At 40.4% G+C, this 20,514-nt stretch overlaps 1 protein-coding gene across 6 annotated transcripts in view; it reads left to right on the top strand.

Annotated features, from left to right (window-relative positions):
* The window catches only part of CACNB2 (calcium voltage-gated channel auxiliary subunit beta 2), a 269,587-nt gene that overhangs the window by 143,304 nt on the left and 105,769 nt on the right, over positions 1-20,514 (top strand). The window contains exon 1 of one of the 6 annotated variants that reach the window (XM_080382798.1): positions 8-13,709. The exons of the other annotated variants lie outside the window; for them this stretch is intronic. Within the exon in view, the coding sequence (XP_080238924.1) occupies positions 13,677-13,709 (33 nt within the window). The 5' untranslated portion in view covers positions 8-13,676. Of the gene's footprint in view, positions 1-7; positions 13,710-20,514 lie in introns of those variants that run through there. 6 annotated transcript variants of the gene reach the window in all.

The following is a 20,514-nucleotide window of genomic DNA, read 5'->3' as shown; positions in this document are numbered from 1 at the left end:
ATATATTGAAGGAGTGCAGGCCAGATGCTCGGGAGCCCTTTAATTTTACAGCGCAATGTACAGGCTGACTTGCAAGCTAACGTAATTACAGTTAAACTGTTTCACTTTGCTCTCATTGAGCCAAGTTCTAATGTTGTTGAAAGATGTGACTGCTTTTTCATGGAAGTCCAAATTATACTTTTGAGCTTCCTTTTTTAAAACATACTAACTTACTGTCGCATTGAAAAACTGCAAAACTGGAGTTGAGGGAAAGGGAAAGCACTCATAGGTGGCTGTTGCCGAGAGCTCTTCTATCTATAACCCTATTAAAATAGTTAATACGAAGTGGCTTGCTGTTTGTTCCACGTTTTTGGGTATTGTGCTTAACTGTTTTCTCCTCAATATGAGAGCAATGGGACTCTCTGCTGGCAGTAGTTTGAAGTACATTCTCTTTACAGACACAAATGTTACACTTTTATTTTTGGTTTGGCAAATGTAACATGCTCATGAGTTTTGGTTTGGCATCATTTGACCAGGTACGTGTATCCTGGGGCCAGGGACTTAGAGTAGCAAATACCCCACTGCAGCTGTGTTTGTGAAATAGAATATAAATACATGAAAAATATTTTTTTTAAAGTTATAATTGGATGTGCTTTGTTTTCTTTTTTACACTGTAGAAAACAAAGGATGGAGATGAAAATAATAAAAGTAACATAGGCATAAACTTAAGCCAAATGTTTGGCTTAAACTCGCTGCTTTCTCTAACCTTCATGAGAGATTTGAACATAGTTGCAGTGAAAGAAGTGTACCATAGGTATGACAGTAGCTTTCCAGAGTTATTCTGAGAAAACCCAGGGACAATCTCTTGTGTAACAGGTGCTCCACAGCCACCTTCTAGAAGGAAATCAGATTTGGATCATTCCTATCCCTGGATTATTTAGGGATCTCCACATAGGAAGCTGAGTAGTTATTGCTAACATCATTCTGTCTTTCTCTTACAGACAACTTTCCCTAACTCAAATTAGAACATGCTCATATGTTTGTGGGGGGAGTAATGCAACAGTGGGTCTCATAGGAAGTGTGCTGTGACGTAGGAAGGTATACGACTGCCATATGCAAATCTACTGGACTTGTTTTCAGCACAGATGTTCAGAACAGCAGAAATCAACTACTACTAGAATCACAGAATCATTTAGGTTGGAAAAGACTCTTAAGATCATCAAGTGCAACCATAGGTACAGCTGGCTTTAGCCTTTTCTTATGTAATTAATATAGTTAAAAGCTTAAGTCTTCAAGTTTTAAGATATATCTTTTCTAAGTGGTTCTTAAGACTTCTGATGAGCTGATGTGTTTTGAGGTTCTCTGACAATCCCAATACAATTATAAATGGAGAAAAATTGGATAATAACTTTTTTTTTTTGGTGGGAAAAGGATGTAAACAAAAAAAAAAATCAATTGGAAAACAGTTTTCCTAAAGAGATGTTTCCTAAAGAGATCTAACCTGATGTTAGAACTTAGCACAAATAATGTCCATGTTTCCGCGCAGCATTTTAATCTTTCTGCCTACTGATCATCACATGCTGTTATCAAGGGGGCGAGTTTGATTTATCTGGGCTATAGAGTAAAACAAACCTTTTCGATCCTCCCACACCATGAATAAGTCCAAGCTCTATTTGGCATAGTCTAGAGGTCCTGGTGGACAGAGGAAGAGGTTACTGTTTGATAGGGTAAGAAGATCAAAGGGAGCAGCACTGTGGATGTACAGCCCTTGTGAACTGAGAAGCAGCAACAGAGCAGGATAGGTGAAGTTGAACACAAGCAGAAGGGACTAAAATTTGGCTGAAGGGATTCAGCCATGTGTAGTACACGGATTTCTGAACATTTGGTCAAGCCTTCTTTCAAAGTGATGGTTGGTGACCCTTCTTTTCAGTTTTTTTCAGTTTCTACCCTGGTTTCTGGATGTGTCATGAGGGGAAGAAGACCATTTAGCTTTGCTAATATGAAATTTGGCTGTAGTCACTTCTTGTTCAGAAGCATTTTTACAGGAAGCTCTGCTTGCAAATTAGCTTTTTTTTAGCAGCAGGAGTCCTCAAACATTATCTGATTGAAAAGAGGAATTGTTTAAATGGCTGAGAGGAAAGTAATGGGAAACTGGGAAGATTGAAAAAGAGATATAGCTTGAGAACTTTCTCTTTCATATTTCTTGGCAAGTATAATAAAGTAAATTGACTATTGATGATAGTTTCTTAATGACAGATGTTACATTAAAAGCGGATACAAATTACATAATTGAACAGAAATTAAATAACCATTTAATGAGTACTTTTTTTTTTTCTGATTTCTGAATGTCAAGTTTCACAGTGTCCCTTCTAATAAGTTGACCCCTGAAGTATTCAAGTCAATTAAAATGTTACAGTAGGATGAAATAAAATAATACTTATTGCATAACCACTGACATGTTTTTAACACCAGCAGTATCCAAATTCTTCAGTATGGAAACTTTGGTAACTGCCAGAAAGTGCAAGCACATCAGGCATAGTAATTCTTTATGGTTCCCCGAAGGCTGTCATTTTGTCCTTACCTCACCCACTATGCAGAAAAGTGACATCCTGCCTTTTGCCAGTTTACCTAGATTTTCCTAAATTTATGTTTTTAGCATCAGTGGAATATCTAATTACTGCCGCTATTTTTTTATTTAGTTTTCAAATTGCAGTGAACAAGCCTAGGAATTCATAAAATTCAAAGGGTGAATTCTGCTGTTTTCTTTCCAGGATGGATAGTGTGGAAGTGCAGCATTAAAAGGGTGTAAAAGGGAGGGAGGTAAAGTGCCTTGAAATGTCCATTGCGTTCAGATACCCATTTTGTAGGCTATGAAACAACTGGGCTTCTTTATTTTAATATTTTTTTTCTCTGGGCCAAAATACAGAAGGTGTTACAATTTTGAAGAAGGATTTTCTAATTACATATGTACGTATGACTTTCTGCAATTTTTTAATTACTAACCCCTAAAGTCCTTTGTTGTAAGTACAGCATTTCTTTGCAAATTTTTATGCACCACTTGTGCTGCATGTACACTGCATGAAAGCCTGTGGTTTATATGAAACTTGCAACTGTTTAATAACAGCAACCAATGTTCTGTGAAAAAGATGGTTTGGAAATTCTCTATACTGACTGACAGACTAAATGTTTACATTTCTGCTCGTGCCATCGTCTTATATTTAAACAAGCTGCTGAGTATTAAAGTGTGTGGACAGTCTTTGTATAACTGCTCTGATTTTTAGGTTGATTTCCTAAGACAAGATTTGTGAAACCCCACTTTCCATCTGTTAGTTGTCCTTCTCAGTAACTTCAGTCCAATGGCCAATTTCAGTCAGTCTTGCAGAGGTCTCAGAAGTACTGAAGTCTCCTATAAGACCTTCCTTGGAGCTAGAGCTGTTAAAGCTATTTGCTTCACATGCCAGTGTGTGAGAGTCAAGGCACTCTCAGGGCTCCACTGGGATCCAAAAGCCAGCTGATGAGCATAACTTAAGTCCAGAGTAGATGAAACAAATATCGCCTCTTGTTCAACCAGCAGCTCATGGAAAGGGAAGTTCAGGGAGGGGAGGGGAACTATAGAGCATGTGGTATGTAGGGAAAATGAGAGAGAGCTGAAGGTATTGTGGAGGTGTGTGTGGGAAACCAGGCTTCATTACTTCTGCTCTTCACAAAACAACTTGTTTTTCTTCAGCTCGTTATTAATGATGCATAACATTTTGCAGTATTTTAGTGGATATCAATTTCTATTTTTTTCTGCATGTTTTGAGGCTGCCAAAAAGATACTGACAGATTGATGATTTAGAATATTTGCCCCTTAAAAATTATTAGCTTGTTAGCTAATGGTATTGGTAGAATATTAGTATTAGGGGGAAAAAAAACTCATTTTAAAGCTCTGTTAGCAATTCTAGATATAAAAGCTACATTTTGCTTTGAGTAGGCTCACAGTGATCAAGGGATGTCAGTAGAAAGACTGGCTCATGGTTGCAGTAGTGGTAATGTAACAGTGCCTTCTCAATTTGACAAAGTCCTGAGTCAAGTACATATTACCATTTCTGTGCAATTCAGCAGTCTTGTAAGTATGCGGTTCAGCAGCTCAGTTCATCGGGATAGAGTTTCTTTGAAAATCTGTGTGACTCAGACATGCTTGGGCTTTACATTTTTCCCTCTTATTAAGAGCCTTATCATTGGGAGTTTGGACTAGATGGCCTTTAAGGGCCCCTTCCAACAGAAACTGTTCTGTGATTCTGTGATTTTCCTTATTTGTTTAAGCACTCTTCAGTGACAGCTTTTTATTTGGAAGTTTCTAGTTGTTTCTTTTATGTCACATTCACATATACTTTATTATTATATGATAATAAAATATGTATATATTTCTTATCTGTTAATAATGTAACAATGAAACAAGTATTTTCAAATCATAGTATTATTTGAAAGAGTAATCTCTTCAGTACTTCCTCGCTAGAAACTTGTAAATTGTGAATATATATGAGGCATTGGAAAAAGTAATGATTGAACTTTTTAAATACCGCTTTTCAGCAGTATTTCCAGTTTGTCTTGGAAACAGGGTCACTTTGGTACATCTGAAACAGGTTAATGCTTAATTATATAATAGTTTCAGTAACTTATGCTAGAAAAGCCATTTTCAAACTAGGCACATCGATAACTTTATGCCAAATTCGAAGTAATCAGTGAGGTCCCAAAACATCATGATATTTTCTGGCTGAGTGTTTTCTGCCAAGAAAATGTGATCAGCTTCTGTTACTGTGCTTTCACATGGATCTCCCAGTTTCATTAGAATTTGTATAGACTTAAAGCAGCTAGCATTGTAATGGCGGAAGTCTTTCATTTTAGGAGAAGCATAACATTTCTGAACTAAACTGCTTGAGAGAATAATTTCCTTCTTAAATTTTAAAAGTAACTTTCTGCATTGATGCTGGTTTAGTGTAAATCCATTACTCCGTTCATGTCGTGTATAGCATGATAGACAACTTAGGTTTCAGTTTTATGACTTTTAGCAGAAGATAACCTGTACTTTGGGATTCGAAATACTGCCTTTTTTATTGGTCACTACCATATTAAGATCAACACTTATGGATTTGGTCAGAATTCTTACATTATTGACATTTTTCATTGTGGTAAAGCAGTTGCCTAGTAAATATTTTGTACTTAGGAGGATTTTGTCAGTGACTTAAGAAATCCTCACCCAACTCACCTAAGTATCATGGATTTGAACCTGAAAAAGGCAGTGGGGGTGACTGCTGAATCATATGAACAGGTTCGCCTTCAAAACTATAACTGGGAGTAGAAAATGCTGGAGTGCCTTTCTTGGAGTATCAGAGCCCTGCAATCTTGGACAGAGAAGCAAACCTGACAGAGAAATGCAGTCTGACGTGTGCTCTTTGGTTTAATGTGTGAGCGCATTGTCAGCGCTATGAAACCAGGCTGTTGAGAGCATTCTTTTTATCAACATGATTGTGAATTATAGCAAGGGGGAGAGGAAAAAAATACACCAAACAGACAAGTGTAATTGAAAAATCTCTTTTCTACACCAATCTAGGAGAATATAACTGGGGAAAAATATGTTATCATTTCAGTGTAGGAGAGAGAATACCTAAGTATTTACATTCTTACTTTCTGCTAACAAGATTCTGTTAATTTGAGTGGACAAGGAAGATTGACTGTAAGTATCTTACCTTCATGCTGCATCTCATCAGGGCAGTTCTGAAAATGTCATTGTAAAATGTTGCATTAGTTTTCTGTAAGGAACAACTTACTGTACATATTTCATCCACTACATTGCAAAATACTGACGCCGCTGCGCTAACATACTGGTTCTTCTGACTGTGCTTTTACCGCAGCACATTGAGAGTTATTAGCCAGGGTCACACATCTGGCTCTTCAATGCCAGGGTGACACCCATCCTCTTAGGTGAGAGAGGCTATTGCAAGAGCGCATGCGCTGCCTAAATTCCATTTGATTCCTATTCTGAGCTCTGAAGTGGGTCGCAAGCGATACATCGGCCTTTCTGCAGAGTCAAGTTTTCCAGCTTTTGCATTTCACCAGAACTCATTTCACCGGAGCTTGTTGAATTCTACAAGCCACTCTTCACCAAAAATTAAACATAATTAATAAAGCTTTTAGAATTGCCAAAAATGTGAACATCAGAAACGCCAGAGGTTTCAAACATAGTAAACATGAGAAATGGGAACTGAGATTTGAAGAAGTGATGAAGCCAAAGAAACCACAATATTTGGTGAGAATCAATAACTGAAATTGATGGAATTGTAGAATGATGGCTTGTGCCAAAAATGCATAAACAAAGGCCAGTGTACCAAAATGCCTCCTGTGTCCTGCTGTTGAGGCTCTCCTGATCAGATGTACTTTTGTTTCTGAAATGAGAACAGAATTTGGATGTAAAGGTAGCTCAAGTTTTACAAGCGCTTTTATAAATGCAACTTTGAGATAACAGTTGTACTTGGTAAATGAATTATTACCTCAATTTGAAAACCAAAACTGTTTTAAAGGACCAGGGACTTGGACCACTCCTCAGTGTCCTGAGTATGGGAGTTGCACAGCAATAGTACTCAGAGGACCACCTGAACTGTTTTCAGGACACGGACATGGCCGGAGGTGGCTACTATCCCTGGTAGTTCAAGGTAGCTCCTGTATGTACCTGCAAGCTAAAGTTACTCCTCAGTCACCAGCTCTGGGACATCAGCATCTGGAGATCATCCAGCTGCTAGTGGCACTTGAAACATGTCAGCGCACCCAGAAGCAGACATGTGCCGCATGTGAGAGTTAAAAGCCCTTTACTGAGATTAAATCCCAGTGTTTGTTTAATGTAGCATTCAGCGTAGCAGCATGTAGTGGTGACATTATAGAGTTAAATTAGTAACTTTTCAGTGGAAAGCTGTATTTTTTAAGGAACTACAGCCATCACAGGCTGTTTTTCCACAGTTGTGTAAGTTTTATGTATTTTACTTCAAGATCTTAGTGCTTTCTGTGGATTGGTTCTGTAATTGATGTTCTTCTGCTCAAAAGCATATGCTTTTCCCTGCTTGCTATTAATAAATAGAGCAAAATGAACATGATCTCTGTTTTAATCTTCAACGTATTATTTAAATGTGGTTGTTGAAAACAATTTTTTTCCAGCCACTTAAAGTTCTGACAAACAGCTGTTTCAGAAGTGTTTGGCTACACATTTGGTTGCAGGTGACTTATGTGAGCATCTTAGACCAGCAAAGGCATGTTGAGCACTTGACTTGTTCTTTCTGTCTGTATGGCCATTCTCTGTGCTTCACTGCTGCAAGACAATGTTCCCGATGACTCTGCATTAATTTATCATTAAAAAATAAAAATAAAAATAAAAAATCTTGCCCATGCATGGGAACAGTCACTTGTGGGCAGATCTTCCACCTTGATAGCATTTATAGCACCCCTCCAATATCTGAGTCATGCAGAGGATCCATAATACAAGAGGTATTTGTATTATGTGTCCATAATACAAATGGCTTTAAACCTTTGCTTTGTTCCTGACACTCATTGTAAGCTGGGTTAAACGTTTTAGCATCTGACTGCAAGAAGAATGGCAGCTTGTTATTTCTGTGACGCTGTGAGAACATACTCATGTTATCTTCCAGTGCAGGAGGAGATAGCATGTGCCCCTAATGTACGTATGTTTGCAAGTTGAGAAGTTCGGTCTGCTGGTAATGTTATCACTGCTGTATCCTGAAATAGAAAACTGCAGGCAGATTGGATTGTGTTAGAGAATGGTAACCATAATAACCAATAACAATCTGCAAATGATAAGCAGCTTTAGTGTTTAAAAATAAAATTTAAATAGCATTCCAATAGTTCCATGGGCGTACTTTCAGATTTTATTATTCATTCATTTTAAGCTTGGTTTTGGGATTTAAGATGTGACATTAATCTTAAGGAACTGTTTCATTACTGCATCTTGAATTAGTGAACATTGGTTTATTATATACCTAAATTAAATCTCATAGGCTAAAATGTTACTTATCAGCCCTCTTCCAGATGTACACCAGCTGTAAAGGAGAATTGCAGACATCCTACATGATGTATGGAATTTTATCGAGGGAGATTAACTTGATTTAATGGCTAGATGTAAACCCAATACATTCAAAAAAGAAATACAAAGTCTGCTGGAGATGAACATGGAGCATTGTGATGGTTTGGAATCTGCACCATGTTCTGGGATGCTGCCCAACACTTCTGCGGATACAAAGATTAAAACAAAAAAACCCTTCTAATTTGATACAAAATTTCCTGTTTTTTGGAGGGTGCTTCAAAAAGAAAGGATGGTGCCATTCAACAGAAGTGAAGGAGGAGGTAAAAATCATATTCTGGCCTCTCTATCCCCCTCCTTCCCTCCCCCCAACATACAGATAGGTATTTAGTTGGAGTCTGGGAAAACTCAGGCTGAATTACTTACTGTCACAAAAGTATATGAGCAGCACAGTGCTGTGATCAAGCCGTTAACTCTCCTGGGTTTACTTGTTTTCAGTCTCCCTTGCTGAAACAGTCCTATCATTTTTGTAAGATACTTGAATGTTTCCTGGAACACTGAGTCTTATTTCCTGGTTGTTCTTAACTTGCGGAGACACTGCGGTTGCCACCGTACTGCATTCCAAGCGTAACAATGGCAATGAGAAGAACTGGAAAAGACCCATCCTTCAGAATGTGCTGATGTAGAGAGGAGCAAGGCAGCCTGGGTTTCATGTCCTTCCTGTAGCTCTTTCAGGGCCATAACACTCCTGGAGCTGTAAGCAAGCCATAGTTTTTGCTGGTGGAAGTGTGGTGCCCACCGTTATCCTGACCATGTCAGAAAATCAATGGGAGAGCTAAAATTCATAGGAAAACTGAAAAATTACTTGCTAATCATAGTTTTCCCATTTAAAGTAATACTGTTAAGAAATTATTTACTGCTGGTTGTGGGATGGAATTAGATAGTTTGGATGGTAGGTAATCAAAGCAAAATAGCTCTTGCTTTTTGGTCCCAAATGTGAAATGGGACGAGTCCTTCAGAGTTTTTTGCCACAGGTAAATTGAAAATGAAAACAGGAGCATTGCTGAAGTTCCCTTAAGAATGAAACACTTGTGTTTACAAGAGAGAATTCTTGTTGGTAGCTGTACAAAAGAGAGTTACAAGCTGTTGACGCTCTTCACTTGGATTTCAGTTTGAACCTGAATTAGTAAGAGAGAATCAATTGCTTTCCATTAGAGCTCCTGAGGAAAAAATGTTGTTACTGTTGGATGCAAGTTGAAAGGTTCTTGTTTATGGAGGAAGGTCTGTTTAGTCTATTAACCTTGACAACCATGTCAGCAGTTTTTTCTGTTTGTTTTCCCAGAGGCACTCTGCTGAAGTAGTATGATATACAAAGTTATTTATAGTGTAGACAATTCATACCTATACTTAAAAGACACGGGTCAGAGTTTAAATGCCAGAGTTAAATGCTATCCTCCTAGACAATTTGAAAAGTCATGCTTAATCTTTGAAAAATAAAACGAAGAGATAGAATCACTAAAATATCAATGTGAATCAGATATTTGTAATAGGAATTTGTTATGTTTTCACAGAGTGGTTGAGGTAGGAAGGCACCTCTGGAGGTAGTCCAGTCACCTGCTTGGAGCAAGGCCACCTAGAGCCATTTGCCCAGGATGGCTTCATATGGCTTTTGAGTATCTCCAGGGACGGATACTCCACAACGTCCCTTGGCAATCTGTGCCAGTGCTCTGTCACCCTTACAGTAAAATACAAATACCCAACAAAACAACACACATACACACACACACACACACAAATAATCCTTGTGTTTACGTGGAATTTCCTATATTTCAATCTATGTTCATTGCTTCTTGCCTTTTCACTGGGCACCACTGAGAAGAGTGTGGCTCTATGTTCTTTACTCCATCCCATCAGGTATTATACATGTTAATAGATTTTTATGAAAGGAACAAAATTTACGGAAGCAGTCAGAGCAAAAAAAGTCCACACATATCGACACACCTGCATTTGTACCTGCTTGCCTCTGTTAACAGATTAAAAGTTTAATACTGTTATTGCTGTGCTGGATTCTACAGATGAGCAAGGGCTGCTCTGAAATTGCTTGTGTATAGTAAAAAGCTAAAGAAGTGACTTATTTTATTGTTGTGATTTACTCATAATTTCAGATTGTACTCTTGACTTTCATGGCCAAGCCTCCAGGTAGTTAGGGTAGTTCAGTTTATTCTACTTGAACTACCTTATTCATCAAGCTGGGTTTGTATGCCTGTGTAGCCCCCTGTCATACATCTTCAAGCACATGTCCTGCTGGAAAGTACCAGTGGAAGAGAAGAGCAATTCCACCTTTAGTTTTGTTTCCACCTTCTTTTTTTATAGAGCCATTGCTGTGGGTTTTACACTTTCTGCCTTTATCCTAGGTCTGTTGCTGTCCTAAAATTTGTCTCTTGCTGGAGTCTCCACCCTACAGGTTTTTCAGGAGCCCCTTTTTGCTTCATCCATCGGTTTTTCCCAGGCATCCCATCTCAGCATCTCTGGCCTACTCATCACCATTCCCTACTTACCTCCTAGCTTTAGGCCAGTCAGGTAGCCAGCTGTCCCTGAGCAAGCCTTTTCAAATCCACATGTTCCCTGCCTACCATGAACGTTTTTCTTGTCTAATCTTAATTTTTGTATTCTGGCATGGCTTTTAGCATCTTCTCCCTGTAGGTCACACAGTCACACTGCTTTGTTCTGCATTCTGGTTTTCTGCCTTTCTCATTCCCACCACCTCTCCAGTCGCATTGCTGCCAGATTCCTTTTTCCAACCTACTTCTCTGTCTCCCATTTCCTCTTCTGTGTGCACTCTTTGTATATGGATCATGAGATTCTTGCCTGTACTGCCTCGGTGCAGGGGTCAGCACCAGCTAGATGCTGTCTGCCCTGTGCTGGCCAGTCCAATTGAGCCACAGGGGAAGGAAGCTCAAAGAAAACCCACCACTGTCACTTAGCTGGGAGTGGAGCACAGGTCATCCAGAAGTGCTGTGCTAAGTTTAAATGCCCTCAGCAGGGGTGGCATTTTTGCAGACTTTAACTCTTGAACTATATAAGCTGTGTACAGATTTGCTTTGTGGAGCCCTGAGATAGACTTGGGTACCTGTCATGATGTTTCACTTCAAGAGAGCAATGAGCAATTCAGTTTATTTACCATCCAAGCTGCCAAAATCTGGCTGCTTGTACTGTCTGTAGTGAGAATTACTTGTGACATGAAAGTGACTTATGGTGACAGTCTGAGTAATGCCCTAAGTCTCTGTTGAGTAGATGTGAACTGCAATCCTTCCTGATTTCATATTCATGCCCAATAGCTGATGAAACTATTAAAAAAAAAAATCACCCCCATAATTTTTAATACATGAAAAGCAATATGTTTTCCTTGTTCTTGATGGTAGGAACAGTTGTGACATTCCAGCTCCACCCCCTCCCCCCCAATTTGTGAGAGCCAAGAAGGGAGCAATCAAGTTACTGCACCGAAATTTCAGTTGTTTGTAAGAGGTGTATCAGACAAGCGAAGTAATGGGTGATGACAGTAGCATTGCTTAGTGTTGACAGGTGTGGTTTAATGCTAAAAAAAAGCTGTGCAGTAAAGCTTAGGCAACTACATTAAAACTAGTAAGTGTATGTAAACACACTCGAGCATCAATAGTGGCAAGCAACCTGGGCAAGTGATTATAACATTCCACTAGTGGTGTCTTATGTCTGTTTTTTTTTACCTACATACATGAATGGTGCATACTTTGTTTACTTTCTGGTAACACAATATTATGAAATTACTTGTTTCAAGCCTAATTTGCAGTTGATATAATTGATCTGTTGATATAAAGTGATCTGTTTAGCTGACAGATTAGCTGCTATTTTGTAAATGTATGGTTGGAAGTAAAATTCATTTATTCTGTTTTCCAGTTTTCTATTTCCACGAGTACATAGCTTGAAGTCTGCTTGTGAATATATACAGAAGAAAAATTCCAGATTTATGAGTCATAGCACATATAGTCAACGGAGGAGCAAAGGTCTGTTTTGGCAGAGAAGGCAGATTGAGGGAAGAATATCTTACTAACTCATGCAAAGAAACCAAGGTAGTCAGGACAAGATGTACTTGAAATAAGCAGGGGGAGGAACACGGAGGATGTTTATAATGTATTTGAACTGCTTCATTTGGTGTTTTGGTTAGGAAAGAGGTCTTGTCCCCTTTCCTCTGTGGAAGGGAAGAAAGTTTAGTAGCTTGAACTGTTTTCAATGCTGTATGTGTTCGTGGTGTCTTGTCATGGTATGTTGTGTATGTTATATTGACATGATTATAGGTATAAATGGGCAAGCATACACCCACAAATGTCCTCCTTCAGGTGTAACATATTCCATAATTTTTTCCTAGAGCTTGCGTGATGGGATATAGTGATAGCAACAATATGAACTGTAAGGAATTTAGTGGACTTAGCAGAGAGGGGATGGATTTCCTAGGGCTGTGCTAAAGCAGTTTTGGTCGGAGCTGTGTTACTGCATGGCAGCTGGTGGCCTCTGCCCCAGCTGTGAAGGACAGCCGTCCCCAGAGGGCAACAGTGCCTGTGCCTGCTGCCTTCGTGCTGTACTCCTAGACCATCTGTAATGAGATCGATTTTGTAAAGCCCCATTTTAATATTAGATTGGGAATGCTGTCGGCGAATTAGTGTCCAAGGGTTTTTTTAGAGTTTTACCCTGCTCTGGGGCTGCTGTTACTCTTCCTCGCCTGCGGTGCCGGGAGGGGGGTGGCCGGGCGCGGGGCTGCCCCGTGTGCCGCGCGGGAAGGCTGCGCTGCGTTCGGCGAGCGGGGCTGCAGGAGGAGGCAGCGAAGTGAGTGAAACACAGCAAAACCATCCCGGACTGACTTCAGTTTTTGAAATCGAGACAGCGAGGTAGCTCTGTGGGTTTCAGCGGAACTGGCAGAGGAGCGAGGGAGAAGTTCAGATGAGCTCGGGTAACCCGGAGCGCGAACTGCCCGGGTTCGTGCTCCCCCAAGCTGAATCCGTTGTGCTCGCTCAGCCGAGCGCCTCACCCGGCTGCAGCACTTGCTCCCTGCGCCTCTCGGCGCCCGGGCGGCCGCTCCCGCTGCAGGAGCGCTGCCCTGCCCCGGGCCACCGGCCCTCGGGTCCCGCTCGCCCGGCCACGGCCTCGCTGTTCCCGGCAGCCAATCGGGGCAGCGCCAGCAGCACGTGACGAGGAGCCGGAGCTGAATGAGCGCTCCGGCCCCGCCGCGAGCCCGCCGCGCCCCGCCAGCCCCGCCCGCCCGCAGCCCCCCGCCGCTGCCCCGGCCGCCCCCCGCGGTTTGCAGCCCCCTGCCGCGCTCCGACCGGGCGCCGCTTTGCCGCCGCTTCTCTCGGCCCGGGGAGTTCCCCCTGCGGAGCAGGTCGCCAGACCGCCGGTTCCCGGCCTCGTGCGGCGAGGGGGTGGGTGCCGCGGCCGAGAGCGGTACGCCGGGCAGCCCGAGCGTGGGAAGCGGCGCTGGGACGGTGCCGCCGCTGCAGAGCCTGCCTGGCCGCGACACAGCGGTGGAAGATGCAGCTGAAGATCTTACTTGAGGCGTTTTGAGCGCTCTGGACGTCTGGTGTCCGGCTGTGAAGGTGTAGCTATGTACCTGTTTGGCAGTGAGGAGTACGAAGTGGTAAGATGTAAACTAAAGGATTTTTTTTTTTTTTTAAATCATTATTTACTTTTAATGTTTCCTGGCTCTCAGAGTTCATTGGGCAGCTTTGAATTTCTCTCACTGCTGTTCTCTCTGTAGTTGAACTTTAGTACTGGCCAATTCAATTGCTTTCCAGAAATGACACTTTCCTTAGGTCCTTCAAGTAGTGAGATACTATTTGCTAGATAAAATTGAATTTACTTGTCACATTTATTGCATTGTGGTGATATTGAAAATATTCAAGTACTGAATACTCGGAGGCTACTCAAGACTTTGGGTTAAGGAAAACCATGCTTTCAAATAATTCAGACTTCGTCTCATACTTTGTAATGTAGATAGACTACGAGCAGCTTACAAAACTGCCCTTATCTGTATGTTTGTGAGAATGCTGCCAAACCATTTCTTTTGTACAGTTCAAAACATGTCATTGTAGTGTAACGTAATGTCCATCAAAGAAGCTAGCTTAAAAAAACCCCGCAAACACAGCCACATTAAAATCTGTCACTCTTTACTTAAATATTTGTGTAAAACGCCATTTGAAATACGTTGATGATGTCAGAGAAGATGAAAACTGCTAGTAACTCCGTGCTATTGCATGGTGTTGGTATCTGACGGAAGAGTTTGCAGTTTTGCAGCCTGAGGCTGAAGTGCCCTGTTGTGAGCAAACTGGATGGATTAATCCACCCACACACCACTCCTGACCGGGTCAAGACCTGAGGAGCTTTGGAGAAAAATTATGAGACCAAAAAATGTGTATGAACTCCACTATAGGACATCAAAATAAATTTCATGTTAAAAAGTGACACATTCTTTGCATGTAACTGGCAATTGAAATGTTTTGTTTTGATTATTGAAGTTGCTCTTTGAAGTATGAAAGCGCCTTTTATGGCAGTCTGTGTTCTACGACACTTTTCAAGGAATTAATTTAGTTATTTTTGATTTTTCACCCATTTTTTTCTTTAATTCCAACCAGCTATGGTTTTGAGATGCAGGAAATGTAGAAGGAGTTGTTGGGGAAAATAATTCAAATGCAGCTGTCTGCATATTGCTCTCATTTGTGTGTGCAACTCACACAAACTTTCACAAACCAAGCAAGGCAACTGCAAAGAGCTTAGTTTCTCTGAAGCAGTAAGCAACATGGCATTGCAGTAATTACTAGTTTATAAAAACTGACAAGCAAAAGAAAGTTTCCAACTTTAAAGCTTTTGATGAACTGATTTATTTTTTTGAATCCATTACATCTTTGTAGCTCTTTTTGAGGGTTACAAATCCATTTTAATAGTTTTTTGCGCGGTCTCTAATCTGTGTAGTTACTGGTTTAAAGAGAGTGAATCTTTGAGTCTGAAATTTTAAAGTACCTTGAAAATAGCCTAGATGACTGAAGAACGGTGTTAGGGTTTTGGACTCCAGTATCTCTCTATTTCTTTTCCTGATGGTGTTTCAGCTGTTTAAAAGGATTGAAGTATTCTGTGTTATGGAAGATAGTTTAATGTTTAAGATGCCTTTCACAGGGAGGTTGGATATCTCATTCCCGTCCGTTTCCTACTTCATAGTTAAGTAAAGTGGAAAAGCATCAACAGAGAAAATAAGAAGTCCAAGTCCACCATGAATTGTGTGGTTTGTGTTTTTTTTAAAAAAAAAAATTCTTGTTTTTTCTTGCTTATTTTCTTTTTTTTTCCCCCTTCTTTTCTTCCCTTTTTTGATTGTGGCGGTGTGGTTGTTTTTTTCTCTCTTTAATATCTCTGGAGGTCCCTGGAACTGAAGTGTAATTATCTGTTCAAACAAAATGTTTTGTTAAATCCAAACCAAAATATCATTTAGGCTTTTTCTTCTTTGTTTTTCTTTAAAGCAAGATTGTTCAGGGGAAAATATGGACGCACTTTTTTGGTGCTGTTTTGGTAGCCAGACTTACCAAGATGTTTGCTTTACTCAGTGGTAAGTAAAATTGAATAGATGGCCTATGTAAAGCTTAAAGAACCATTTTGTTGTTCAGGAAAAGCTAGAATCGGTGTAAAACTTGTGTCTGTTACAGATCTGTAGTCCATGAAGCCATATGCTCTGGACTGTGGAAAAGGCATTTGTTTTATCGTCCCACACAAACAATTACTTGTGAGTCACTGAAGGACAAAGTGACTAGAAGGAGTGACAGTAAAAAATCTCAGGATTTAATTTTAAGTTCACTAATAATTTCAAACAATTTTAAATTAGTTTGAGGCATTCTAGCTATACATATAAAATTTGATTTTTATCCTAGAATGCAGGTTACTGATAAAAAGAAGCACAGCATGATTAAAACATGTCTTAGAAGAATTAAATAAAATCTTCTTTAAAAAAACAACCCTTAAACACAGTAATAGAGAATTAGAACTTTGTGCTCATTGCGTGCATTTTCATATGCAGACAGACATGTCCACATGAGCACGCAGATGCATTTGCAGAAACAAGATCTGAAGCGGTATTCTAAGTCAGTTAAATTTAAAAGCAAAACTCCACAGACTGATGCAACCAGCACTTGCATGTGGTACCCTCTTTTGCTTTCTTTTTGTTCCTGTATATAAACAAGCTTGTATTATTAGTTTACTCTTGAGTGCATATTAAGTCTGGGTATCTGACAGCACTGATAATAAAATTTTCTATCATCTCCTGCAAACCCTAGCTAAAGAAAGATAATATCACTAAGGATCAGTTATTAAAACACAACACTGGAGTTTATGACCTCTGCATAGTAAAAAAAAAAAAAAACCCAAACAAACCAAAAGTTTTGTTTCATGACATAGTGACAAATGTATTTTTGAAATCATTAATAAAACCATGTGGCTGTGGTCCTCTCCTGTTTGGATGAGTTTTTGCATAAATTTTCTAACTTAGGATGTTAAGTGTCTATTGCATTTTAGCACTTTAAGCAGATGCTTATTAATCTCCTTAAGAACTGGTGGAATAAACGTATAATATCTTTTGTGATTTTTTGAGCCTTTTTAAAATGCCATATACAAATATAGAGGTGTTTTGACTACAGTAAGCAGCTTAATTACAGGAAACTAAAAAGCTACAGGCCAAGCAATCTCATTTGTGGCTATACCTTGTGTAGGGATTTTTCTGTTTGAAAAATAAACCTGTGAGAACAGTGGGAGCTTCTTTTCACAGCTACCTGGTAAATTGTACTCTGCATTAACCTCCCAAAGCAAAAGCCTCTAAAACTTACTCCCAACAGTCTTACGAGTTGCTGCATAAGGGATCATGGAAATACAACCTGCTTGCATGCTGGGGAGGCCTGCCTGGCTCTCCTGTGCCCCCAGGCTGCACTTCGCCCAGCAGAACATTTCCCATAGCTGCAGGGCCTTTGCTCTTGCCTCCTCTGGTGGGCTTTGCTTGGGCTGTGAACACTGGGCGTCTCCAGATCTCCAGCCTTGTCCCACCACTGCCTTTCCAGGGGACCCTGGGTGGAGGTGTGTGGGCCATGGCTGATGGCACTGGCTTGTCTCTAGCTGAGCATGGGACACCTTGGTGTTTCATCTCCCCCTCCCCTCGTACTCTTTCCTGATAGAAACTTGGGGCTCTGCTGTAGTAAGATGATAAGACACTGTGGTGGTACGCGTAGGACTAAGTAGGATTTCTTTTGAGAACAACCCAGTCATTGGAAAGCTGTTTTATAGCAGAGTAAGTCAGAGGCAGGGAAGAGTTTTCTTGATGATTGGGTTCATTTAAGGAAAACCATTGAATTCCGTTCAGTCTGTTGCATGCTGCTTTCATAAGTTTCTGATCAAAGTAGCTGGTTTTAACTTTCTTGAGAAACTCAAAATATGGCCCTTTTGCTCTTCATAGATTTATCTCTTTGAAAATATCCTTACAAAGATTGGAAAACATCTTTATAGTTCCAGGGAATTGGTTGTGATGTCCAGAGCAAATGTTTTGGTTGCCTTGGAAATCCAGCATTTGTCACTTGTGTTCTCCTGGCAAAACTTTTAAAGAAATTGTCTATTTAAATTAAATCTTCACTTCCTTTGAGTTTGCTTCTGTCCTCTTGCAGGATGGATCACTTTTTATGGAATATTAAGTATGATGTTGATAGATGCCAGTTATACTCATGGGTCCTGCAGGGTAGCATTATCCTCTAAAAGTATGAAAATCTGTCTGTTAAATTTCTAAAGGAGTGGAAGTTTTTCAAGCAGTCAAATGACACTGAAGTTTGAGAAGAGTTACTTTTTGAGTGCTGTTTGTGAATCAGACAAACCCTGATTCTGGATGCATGTGGCAGGCATATTGCTGGTACGGCTAATTTTGCTGTCTGAAGGGAAAACCCCACCTATTTTAGAAATATGCTATTGTAAGTCCTAGAAATCAGTAGGGAGAACACATTGATGTGTTTTCAGTGTTTACTCTGAGTCATCGCCACTTACCTTATTTCAGAAACTGATCAAAGGGAGGAAAGATAGTAAGGATGTTGTTTAAGATTGGAAAGAGTCATGTAACTGTTTAGCATCAGTATTTTTATACTGTGGATTAACACAGGAACATATCTAAAAATCATAAATCAGGATTGCTTCTTTAGAAACCTCTCACTTGACTTACAAGTTTATTATTGCAAGCAAAGTTCTGCAAATTACCTGTGGCAGAATGCTGTAAAAATGTAACCTTAAGATTTCAGAATTAATTTTCCTTCTTTACCTTAGTTTAGTGTAAGGCAGCGACATTTAATGCTGTGCTTAGATGTGTAAGTTGTACGGCACTTACCAGTCTAACTGGAAGTACAGACTTTAAAGGTAGGAAAATTAAATTCAACATCAAAGCTTTACTTCAGAGCCATAAGTCCATCCTTGGACAAATCACTTGATGTTTTGATTTGTTGCCTTTAAATTTTAGGTGATATTTGGTTCATTTCTGTTAACGATAGATGTTTAAATTTTTAAAGCTCATAAATTGCTATAAAAAGACCTGCTTTACATGTAAGAAATGCTAGTATTTGATTAATTTTGACTGGAAATGTTGTACATAGGTACTAGGAATGGAGTTACTCGTGCCTGAAACTGAGTGATTAGCGAGAAAAGCTCTGCATGAAAAATAATGTGCTCACATCCAGAGCTGGATGTCGGTTTGTGAAACAGTCACCCTTAGCAAGCCTTTTCCCATGGATTCTCTTCAGTAGCCAAAGTGTAGAAGCAATACATTTTTTTCTGTCCAAAACTGGAAAAATGAGGGTCATTCTTTATGGCATCTTTCCCCCAATAGGTCAGAGATGTCTCAGCTGTGTTTTAAGCACTGCATATGAGATTTGGGATTCCCCCAACGGAAGCCTGGGAGAGCCACTGGTTTCGATCGTGTAGCAGAATGGCTCATAATGCAGTTTCAGTTTAGGATAGGGAAACACTAGAGAGGAAAACCTTAATAAACACATTCAGGGAGAAGTATTGGTCATTTCTGTGTTACTCCCAAGACACACAGTGTGCTTTCCAGTTAGTGGTTTGCGCAGTTGTAGTGACCACTATTCTTTCCCTGGAGGAAAACTGGTGTTTACTGTAACCTCCTGTAGTGTATGTGAAGTAGATTCTTTAATAATGATACTACTGTTTGACCTTTGTATAGCTTTCTCTTCCTTGCTTCCTTTCCTTAATTTGAATTTCACCGACTGAGGATGGAACGTTTTTCGTTAGACATTGTATTGAAGGAATTTATACTATGTCTGGCCTTCCCCTACCTTTGTCCCCACGATCCAGCACTTAAGCGGGCAAGGAAAAGGTGGGGAGTTCTGTGGAAGCTGTAGGTGGAGGCACTGAACTGTAAGTCCAGTCTCATAGGTGAGTCTATGATCAGCCATTCCCCAAGCAGAGCGCAGCACTAATATATATAACATAGTGTCCTGGTTTATGTGGTGCTCTCAGATTAAAGACAGGGTTCCCCCACTCAGAAATCAACGTTCGGAAGCGGGTATTTCCAACAGGAAATATGAGGCAAAGCAACAACTGCAGTTAACCTGGATCCTTTTGTACTGGCTTAGTGCTGAGTGGTGTCTGGAGGCAGTGGAGGAAGGGAGTGAGCGTACGTACCTCTTACTGTGGAAGAGGATCGCGGTTAGTGTGCTGTCTTTGAGAAGCGGGCTCATACTGGAGGCATGTGCGGGGGGCAGCCCTGTGAAGTGAGCAGAAATCAGATGGTTTCTGGCATTTAGAAACCAAGCACACTGACCAGCTCCAGGTGATGAAATAGCAAGGGACAAGTTTACTTCTGCTTATGGAGTAGAGGGGAAAAGATGTAGAGTGTGGAAATTGGGCTGGGTTGGCAGGACCAGTGCAGTTCACCTCACAAATGTGAGGGCAAAATAACAAAACCAAAATGTTTACAAATGGCATGCACGGATGGGATGGGTGAGCCGCCTCATGAACACTTTCGACAGAATCACAGAATGATTGAGGTTGGAAGATCCCTCTGGAGGTCACCTGGTCCAACCTCCTGCTCAGGCAGGGCCACCCAGAGCCAGAGGCCCAGGACCGTGTCTGGACAGCTTTTGAGTATCTCCAAGGATAGGGACTCCAAACCTCCCTGGGCAGCCTGTGCCAGTGCTCAGTCACCCTCACAGTGAAAAGGTGTTTCCTGATGTTCAGAGGGAAGCTCCTGTGCTTCCAGTTTGTGTCCACTGCCTCTGATCCTGTCACTGGGCACAACTGAAACAAGCCTGGCTCTGTTGTCTTTGCACCCTTGCTTCAGGTATTTTTGTATGTGTGTATATATATATATATATATATATATATATATATATATATATAAACAAGATCCCCACTTCAAGCCTTTT

This window comes from Falco punctatus, assembly GCF_963210335.1.
Source record: "Falco punctatus genome assembly, chromosome: 4".
Classification (NCBI taxonomy): domain Eukaryota; kingdom Metazoa; phylum Chordata; class Aves; order Falconiformes; family Falconidae; genus Falco; species Falco punctatus.
Note: the sequence above shows the minus strand (reverse complement) of the source record. Positions and strands in the feature narration are given on the sequence as shown.